Below are 10016 nucleotides of genomic sequence, written 5' to 3' on the forward strand. Positions count from 1 at the left end.
AAAAAAAAAAAAAAAAAAAAAAAAAAAAAAAAAAAAAAAAAGCCTCAGAAATTCTAGAAAGTGGGGCAGAAACTATCGGCCTCAATGACTGTGCTGGAAGAAATTGAGGTTATAGAACAGCCAGGGGTGGCTCAGAGCCGGAGGGTCAGGCCCTCTCAGCATGCCCTGCCTCCCAGGGAGCTGGAGAAGTCTCAGCCAGCAGAAAGCACCGCAGAGCTCACTGATACAGAACCAAGCTCTCTGGGGCTCCTGCTCTCTCCAGGGAGAGATGATGACAGCCCTGGCATACGCTGGCACCTTAACTCCTCCAGGCTGTGTTGGCACAAAGGAAGCAATGATTAATTGTCCCCGGTGGACAGGAAGAGACCGGGCCGTCCCTTCTGAAAGGTGACCTAGCGCTTGGCTTCTCCTATGTGCTTGCTCTGAGAACCACTGGGAGACACTTGAAGGACAGCTGCCAGGTGAGCCTCCCACCTCTGGGGGGCCTGGGGCTCATGGCTATGCCTCTCTGTACCTGTCACACGCTGAAGCCAATACGCCTGATCAGACAACATCCAACCAGAATGATCGACAACCCCCACAATGACGGTCCCCAGCCGCCATGACTTTGCAATACCCTAATCCTCTGTAGGTAGAACCAGGCAGAGTGGAAATAAAGTTAATAAAAATCTTAACTACTCCCTCCATAAATGCTGTCCTGGAAATGTAAGTGATAGAGGAGAGCTCTTGCAAACTCCCAAACCCTAAGGAAATGTTGGCATCGTTCGGGCACAGTGTCAACATTCAGGCCCCGCTCCCACCCCCACCACCTGCTCACTCACTGCTGAGAAAACTGCAGGTCTGCCATGCTAAGCAGAAAGCCTTGAGAACACACTTGACCCAACAATTAGGAAAAGTGCTTTGTAAGGACAAGCCTCCCTGAAGTCAAGCCAGAGCTCGTTAAGGATCTACAGAGCAGGTACCAGGAGCAGCAGCAGGGCTGTGGGCTGCCTAATGAATCCCCTACTTGTGCCTAACAGGTCGAACAGGTACAGCCCTGACCAGTGAGGGCTGGAGCAGGGTCAAGAGAGCAAGGAAGACAAAAGGGAAAAAAATAGAGGAGGAGGAAACAGGCCTAAAACCTTAGAAAGGTCAGCTCTAAGGTCAGCCCTCATGAGCTTCCCATAGGGCCTGTCTTAGTCATTGTCAAGATACTTGAGTACCCCAACTCCATCCATCCAAGCTCCCGACATAACGAGGTGAAAACTGCCCTGTACCTTGGTCGGCCACATTCTCAATGTTGACTTTGCGTTCGTTGGCCATGAAGCCGATGACAGAGAAGATGACGAACCCAGCAAAGATGCTAGTGGCACTGTTGGTGCAGGTTACAATCAGCGTGTCCCTGGAAGGAAGAGACCAGAGTGTGGTGACGTGAACCTCCCGAGGAGGAAGGGATGGGGAAGGACAAACGTGTGGCCATGTATCTGTACTCCATGAGCATGTGGGTCCACCCATGGGCTTGTCATCCGCACATGCAAGGAAAGAAGCAAGCAGTCAGTCCTGAGCCCAGATGTCCTTCTGTCAATCTGAAATGTCCCCAGAGACTCCAATGCCACTTTCCTAAACCGGCATGGTTTCTACTGTGTCCTAAATCATCATCCTTATTTCCACAGAACGAAGTGTAGCTCTCACACCTCCTCAAAAGCGTTCATCAGCAGATGGAGAGCATGTGAGAAATCCACAACTGTCCAAACAGCAGGGAACGACTGTGAGGTGCTGGTCTTTAACTCCCCAGCTAATACTTCTGTAACACAGCCGCTATACCCAAGTTTCAGAGACCATCACAGAAGAGGGGGCGGAAAGGGCGCCAGAGCCAGAGGCCCAGGATGTCTGCGGTGAGACAGTCTCTTCTAACCACGAAAAGACACACTGTGAAGGGAGGTCGGGAAGGGGGTGTATTGGAAGGAGGGCGTGGGTGTGACTAAAATACATTGTGGAACATTCTCATAGACTTAATAACGATATTATATATTTATTATATTATAATATTATAATGACCCCACTGAGGATCTTTGAGGGAAAGCGCTAGTGCCTTATGCTTAGGAGAACTAATTCACAGCGGCTAAATGCTTGAGTCTCCCTCAAATGACTGTGATGAAGCTCAGTCCCCAATGTGGTCAGATTACAAGGTAGGGCTTTGGAAGAATGGTACCACCCCATAAAAACGATGATGCCTTCATGAAAGATGCTATGAGGTGTGTGCTGCCCTGATGCCCACCACTGGGCAACTGCCACAAGGTGCCACCTGGAGCATGGAGGGAGACCTCACCAGACACTGAATCTTCCAGCACCTTGACCCTGGGGTTCCCAGTATCTATAAATATGAGTGATACTTTTCTATCAATTATAAATTACCCAGTGTCAAGTATTTTTGTAATACTAGGCCAAAGTAACTGTGATATCATGATAGGAGATGACCCGGCCATCACAGTAGAAAAGGAGGTGACGCAGTCTTGGAGAGTTCAAAGGCAGGAGCCCAGTATGAGGAATAGAAGGGCAGCGGGTCATTGAGATGACACCCACATTATGACGGCATCCTGGGGCTAGGGTGCCTACTATGTGCAACTGCATGCACCACCTCTTACCCACAAAGCATTGCATTCTGTGTTCTGCAGATGAGAAGACAGATGTCCAGAGGGGCACATCCTGCCTGCTCCTTGCGTGTGAAGCACATGGCAATGCTATCCTTAAATGCCCCCTAGCTCCATGCTGCCCCTTCCTCTTCATCAGGCTTTCTTTTCTATGAAACCCCTTGAAAAGTATTTATCAAGTGATCAGGGACCCTACTACACACATAGCTACTCCATGATGGGATACATGGACTCCCACGGGACACAAGCAGCCACAGTGACCTCTCCAGGGACACAGTGCATCCTTAGATAGTATTCTCCACTCAGCGCCCTGGTGGGTGGGGTCAGCTGAGATGACAGAGTCAGTGAGCAGGCCTTGGTCAGGGGCTCCTCCTGAGCCCTAGCATAGCTCTAGCTCTGTCTCACAGGCCTGTGGAGGCTTTATTGCACTCACTTCGCGGGCCTTCTCCCTCTGGATGTCAGGCCCACATGTACCTGTAGCAGTTGTTGTGGAATTTGTTGTAAGAAGACAGAGTGATGAGCCCTCCCCAGGCAGCAGACAGGGAGAAGAAAATCTGAGTGGCGGCATCCTTCCACACCTGGAAAGAAGCGGAGGAGTCACGTCATGAGAGAGACCAGCGTGTCGCCTTCCCGAGTAAATGGGAGGTGATTAGCAGCAGGAGAGCCCTAAGCACACAGATGGAAGCTGTGCCTCTCCTGTGCCTGAAGCCAGGGCAGGAGTTAGCTGGGACATTCTGACACAGTGTGATCGAAGCAAGGGTTGGAACCATCTATGGGCAGGCCTGGGCTTACATGCCCTTCCACATGAAAAAAAACAGTCACACACCAAAACGACAATCAATGGCAACAAGATATAGTCATGGATACAAAACAAAATCTGCTTCAATCGACAGTCCTATGCTTTATAACAATTGCCACTCAAAATCTGAGATTCCACAGGTCGCCAGTCTTAGCAGAGCGGCAACGAAGTGGACAGATTTCATGGGGTCACCTTCCTCCTGAGCCTGGCTCTAGAGGGTGATTCTGCTGGCCACCTTCATATGGCATCTACAATGAACCTATGTTCATCAATTTAATCTCGTCTTGAAATTGTCCTTAAGGGGGCTGGGTGAGAAGGCTTAGGAATTAAAGTCACCTGCCACAAAAAGTGAGAACCAGGATTGACATGGCAGAGAGAACAGACTCCTAAAACTTGTATGTAAAACATACACACACTCCACATACAACTAAATGTCTAATAAAAATTTTAATGTACTTGAAATAATGCAAAGGTAGATATCAAGTATGAGGCTGGCAAAGCCTACATCCGCCAACACCCACTCTCCTTGTCTACTCAGAAACAAAGCTACGATTCATGGAAGAGCAGTCATGTGTCCAGCTTCTCCATCAGGAGGCTCAGTGGGGAAAAATCACCATGTCACTTAGTCTCCGACCAATTGTGTGAGGATAAATTACTATGTGGAGTCTCTGCCGTCTCTCCTCCTCAAGAGGAGGTGTGCTTCTCTCTACCTCTCCTCTCAGACCTTTGTGCTACCTGGAATGTTGATATGATGGCTGGCGCACCAGAAGTTCTGGGGAGTCTAGTCCCTAAGGAAGGAAGAGAGGAAAGACTAGACCCTTCACCCCTCATGACACCACCGAGGTTTAAACTGGCTCTTAACCAACTACCACAAGAATGGCGCCAACCACTATCTTGTGTACACTGGCTGTGTCTGGAAACTGTGGTACGTGCAGCCAAACTCAGTCCTTGCCAGGAGTTTTTAATGTACCTTAGGAAAACAAAGGAGATTCGTCTGCAGTTACACAATCACCCTTCACAGGAAGGGATGCTTGTATGAGTGTGCATTTCTGAGAGTGTGGTGTGCAATACACCTGATGCACGGAGGAAGTTCAAGTGTGTGCAGGTTTCACATCAGCATGTAGGAAGTATTCAAATGTGTCTAGGGCCTTGAAGATCGAAGACCTGCCCGTGCTCTGCTTTTCCAGCCAGCAAAGTTCCATTTCCAACAAGCTATAATTCGCAACAGATACGTGGCATGAGGTGGCCCAGGGCTATCAAAAAAACCTTGTCTTCAATAGAGCCTACCCTACAACTCTAGCCACGGGATCTGCCCATCAACGCCTTAGCACACCAAGATCTCCCAGACCTGAAGTAGGCATGGGGATTCCCGGCCCATCCCTGATAGTTCCTCCCGCCCCTGCTTCCAGTCCGCTAGAAACAGAGTAAGGGGCCCACCGTGGCATCCGTGAGTTTCTCCCACTTCGGCGTGATGAAGTACCAGATACCAGCTCCAGCTCCAGGCAGTGTGACCCCCCGGATGAGGAGGATGACCAGCACAACATAGGGGAACGTGGCTGTGAAGTACACCACCTGGAAGGGCAGAGGGATGGAAAGGCGGGTGAGCGGGCATCCCTGAAGATATTACCAAGGGGAGGTGACCGAGGACCTGGCACCCGGGTACACATGCCCAACAGTGAGTTCTCCCTGAGCTCTGACTGCACTGGAGAACCATGCGAAACACTGAGGTGGAAACCAGATAAGGAAGAATGCAGAATACTTTCCTTCCTTTCCTGTCAATCAAGCCTGGGAGATGCCACCCTACACAGCTACCAACTAATCAACAATGTGAGAGACCACAGGTGGGAAGGGAGGCTTTGTGCTGTGTTCACCAAAAGTCCTACCCCATCTCTGCTGGAGGGCCCAAATTTCACCATTAAAGATAAGGCCTAAAATTAGACACTCTTCTATCCAAAAAATATCCAATCTCTGACACTGAAGTATCATCTTGGGCAGGCCCTTAAAGCCTCTGAACCTCAGTTCAAATAGCTGTAATATATTAATATATATTAATGTGTGTGTAATATACACATATATTAATGTGTATATATACATATATTGATGTGTGTATGTACATATATATTAATGTGTATATATACATATATATTAATGTGCGTATATACATATATTGATGTATATATGTTAACTTATACAAGTGAATGTATCTATATATATATGGGTGTAGAGTTACTGTCCTAAGACAATACTGAGAATTATACAGGCTGCTGTGTGGAAGCCCAGTGCAGGGCCTGACCATAAGAAAGTCATGAAGCCGGGCGATGGTGGCGCACGCCTTTAATCCCAGCACTCGGGAGGCAGAGGCAGGCGGATCTCTGTGAGTTCGAGACCAGCCTGGTCTACAGAGCTAGTTCCAGGACAGGCTCCAAAGCCACAGAGAAACCCTGTCTCGAAAAACCAAAAAAAAAAAAAAGAAAAGAAAGTCATGAAATACAGCTCAGTTCTGCAGGCATTTGTGGAGGGCTCCCTGTGAACTGGCTGCTGTGACAGACACCAGCTCTACAGAGAGGGGGTACATAACAGAGAGGCCCCAGTGTCTGAATAGGGGCTGAGCCATGCCTAGGAGGCTCGTGGGATTCTGGGGAAGTATGCAGCGTCTGAAGGATTCACGGACATGTCACTCGAGCTGGGTCTCAGAGCATGAAGGCGAACTCAAAGTGTGGAGTCCTGATAGGAAGAGGGAGGAGGGGAAATAGAGGCAAGGCAGGAACACAAAGGGTGCTCGCCCCTCACTACTAGGATGGCAGAAGGCCCGAGCCAAGGGCGAAGAGGGGGTAGCAAGAGGTGCTGAAGGAGGTCAGGGCTCAGGAGGCCCGGAGTGCAAACAGGTAGCTGTGGCTTTTGGAAGTGGGGTGGGACTGAGTAAAAGAACATCTGGAGAAACATCAACAGACCTCAGCGATGTGCTGAAGGAGGATAAGTTAGGAGTGCTTTGTTGCCTGCCAATCAAGCCTCAAGGTGAAGGGAGGGCTTGAGATTGAGACTTAGTAGATGGGGTGGGGGGCAGTGAACTGTGCCTGCCCAGCTCCACAGTCATGGGGGTTGGATTCAAATGCTGACTCCTCCACTTCTGAGCTGGGTCACTTAGGGGAGTGGTTAAAGCTCTCTGGACATAAGTGTCAGTACTTGCAGCTGGTAATAGCCGCGTGCTCCGCTGGGAGTGCTGGAGGAGCGTGATAGGACAGTCAAAGAGGAAGAGGACTGGGAACCTGTCAAGGACTTCAGGGTGAAGCTTCCTAACACTGAGACACCCAGGCACTCAGAGCCACGCCCTCACTTGCTGGCTACAGACATGCAAGGAGTTGGCTGCCTCCTCCTCCCCTGCTACCATGCTAACCAAGTCACTTCTCCTCCAACCCAAGGAACATCCATTGTTTCTCCCTCTGGTCCCAGAAGTGAGGTCGGGCCAGCATCCAACCCCCTCCTACATCTCCAAACTTACTTCTGCCCCCTCCAAGTCTGAAGGAAAGGTGAAGGCCTTGCATACAGGCATTCCAAAATCCAAGGACATCTGACACCTTGGGGGGGGGAAATTAAATCAGTCCGCCCCAAGCTGGCCAGACTGGTCTCCCAACTGTGAGACTGGAAAAGGAGACTCTACAAGGCAGGACCTGGTCACATTCAGGCTCATTTCTTATCTCCATCAGGGAAGGAGCAACTGAGGACCACCTAGGGCTGATGGGAAGGGAAGGCTACCGCCGGACACAGAGAAGAAACTCTCTAGTCCCTGGGGGCCTGTGGGAGGAACCATCAGGACCCCACCTCTCACTTGGCACAGCTGAGCTAGCTGAGCCAGCTGTTCCCACATGGCCACTGTGGCACAAGACGCTGAGACTCAGGCTAACCACAAGACAGGGGGTTAAATATTACATTCATTGGCCAAGATCCAAACCTGTAGCCACTCCAAAGCCATCAGGGCCATTAAGTGTCATTCTGTGAGCTGCCAGACCAGGAATGGGGGCTGGGGGCTGGAGGTCAGCACGTGAGGTGCCAAGGACACAAGGCCTCAGTTGGTGCCACTTGCAGGCACCTACAAGCCAGCCTGAGAGACTCCTTAAATGCACACCCCAGGCACAGAGAGAACCCTCACCCTATCTGTGGGCCCATGTGTAGGTGGCCCAGCTCCTTGGCTCCCGGTGAACTGAGAGAGTAGAATTGGGCTTGTGCGTTGGAAGTGAGCGGGGAGCAGGTGGAGACTTCCTGCAGGTGGGCTTCCATGTGTACCTGTTTCACTTGCTCTGTCAGATTAATGGTGAGCACTAATGAGTCAGCTTGGAGGAGGGGCAATGACTGGCCTGACCCCTGCTGGCTTCCTCCTCACTCAGATAGTGATCAGCTTAGCTCTGCTGTGCTGCTAGAACTTTCTGGCTGAGTAGCCCAGAGCCCAGGGGGGTCTGCCTGCGACCTTGGGGGCCCTTTAGGCTGCCTACCCTCACCTGCAGAGCTCTACCTGCTCAAAGGCCCCGTCTCCAAAAGACCAACTTTGTCCCTTCAGGGCCTGCACTAGAGGAACTGGGCTCACATCACCCCAGGGCAAGAGCGCATCTCTGTTGGCCTGGACAGTGCTTGTGGAATCTCATATCACATATGAGCCCCTCAATCCCGTGTTCTCTCTGCCTCTCAGATAACTATCTTTGATTTATGGCAGTTTAACCCAGCTCAGGATAAGAAAGTGCAGTTCATTGTTCCTGGTGGCAATCTTCATTTTGAGGAAGGGAAAACAAAAGTCCTCCTTGGTATTTGATTGGAAACCTTCCTAAGGGAAACAGGATTAGTATGCCAGGTGTCAATGACAAACTTCCTGGCTCCAGAGTACTTTCAACTTTGTCATCCCCAAAGCCCACGAAAACCAGCCCAAAAAATTAAACTCTAACCACTTGAAAGAGTCAATGTCATGCTACTCCAACAAAAGCACAGATGATTGGCGCAGAAAAGAAGCTTAGAGGCCAGATGTGACGGTGCACACCCAGAGGCAGCGCCTAGGAGGGAGACAGGGAATCTGTGAGTTCAAGGCTCGCTGACCTATAACAAATTCCAAGACAGTCAGGACTGCGCAGTGATGCCCGGCCTCAGAAAACAAACAAACAAACAAACAAACAAAAAACTTGCAGAATACTTATTTAAGTGCTAGATTTTTGCACACAAGCACAAAAAGGCCTTGATACACCCTAGTATTATCCAAAATATCAGTGATAGAGCTGAGACAGGCCAGGAGACCTAGCAAATGGGGACCCGTGGTTTCTTACAGAGAAACTCATATAGATTCTAGGCTCTGCCATTCATGTTCAAATGTCCCTGCTGCTACTCATGAACTATGTGCTCGCGGGCAGCTAGATGAACACAGCCTGTGTGTAAAAGGGAACCAGTGGACCAGTGTGGGTCTGAGATACTGGTGCACGTGGAGCTGGCAGCCGTGCCCCCCCAAGGAGCTCTCCACAAGGTGCCTACTCTTCGTGCTTCCCCGGTGAAGCCACTGTTTCTGAGACGTCCACAGGATGACCACCAGCCCATCGGGCATTTATAACCAAGTGAAAGGAACTCGTGCTAATGAAGTCCTAGCCAAACACCAGGTATTTTACGCGCATTCTCATCCCCTTGTGGAAATCCTACAGGGTGTGGGCTACCATGCCCAGGTTAGGTAGTTGAGGATTAAGACACAGGCTCCCAAAATTGATTGGTGTGTCCATAGTTCCACAGCTTGGAAGTGATTGCAGCCTTTCCAGTGGACCATGGCCAGGCCACATCATCTCCATCTCTAGCTTGTGGGGCTGTGGCTGAGCAGACACTTGGCTGGTTGGTCTAAGCATCCTTATAGAAGATGGAACTGTCATTCAACTCAGGTCCAAGCCATGGGAGGCAAGGCCATCGGGAAAGCACAGGCCAGCCTGGACATGGGTGCATGGTCCCTTCAACATCCTCTATCTTCCTATAGCCCCACAGTGCTCATCCTGAGTCAGTGGGGTCTTTAGGCCTCAATCCCAACTCCCACATCACAGATTAGAAAACTGATTTTAGAGAATATATGGGCCCTGATAGTTCCTTCAGCGAGTGCTCAAACAGAATAGTGTTGGAACTAAAACACCCTAAACTTAATCTCCCAATGCAACAACTTTCACCTTCAAACTGAGTAAATAGAACTCCTATGAAATAGCCAAGATAAGAAAATTGGCTTTTTGTTTGTAGGGGGGAGGAAATAAAAGCTAAGAGTAAAAATCAAAAGCTCTGTGGAGTGTCACATCTCAAGCAGAGACATTACAAAACCCCAGGAGCTTGGAAGGCCATGAGAGGAAAGAGCTTGTCTCAAAAAATAAGCAAAAGAGGAGGAGGGGAAGGAAGGAAGTGAGTTCAGATAAAGCCAAGTTCTTACTTTTCCTGACGTCTTAATTCCTTTCGCCAGCGATGCGTACACAATCACCCAAGCCAGAAAGAGGCAGAAGGCCAAGGGCCACCTGATTTCACCCGGATATTCAATCCCTGCAGAAATCTTCAACACAAAGTACCTAAGGGTCAAATAGAAATGGAAGAAGAAA

The 10016-nt window shown here is 49.8% G+C and overlaps 1 protein-coding gene across 1 annotated transcript in view; it reads right to left on the bottom strand.

The window, feature by feature from the left end:
• Positions 1–10016, bottom strand: part of Slc6a5 (solute carrier family 6 member 5) — a 50218-nt gene that overhangs the window by 19897 nt on the left and 20305 nt on the right. The window contains exons 6-9 of the mRNA XM_013354878.2: positions 9854–9986; positions 4867–5001; positions 3105–3208; positions 1257–1381 (exon numbers count right to left, since the gene is read on the bottom strand). Of these exons, the coding sequence (XP_013210332.1) occupies positions 1257–1381; positions 3105–3208; positions 4867–5001; positions 9854–9986 (497 nt within the window). The remainder of the gene's footprint in view (positions 1–1256; positions 1382–3104; positions 3209–4866; positions 5002–9853; positions 9987–10016) is intronic.

The sequence above is a fragment of the Microtus ochrogaster genome, unplaced genomic scaffold (assembly GCF_000317375.1).
Source record: "Microtus ochrogaster isolate Prairie Vole_2 unplaced genomic scaffold, MicOch1.0 UNK76, whole genome shotgun sequence".
Lineage (NCBI taxonomy): Eukaryota > Metazoa > Chordata > Mammalia > Rodentia > Cricetidae > Microtus > Microtus ochrogaster.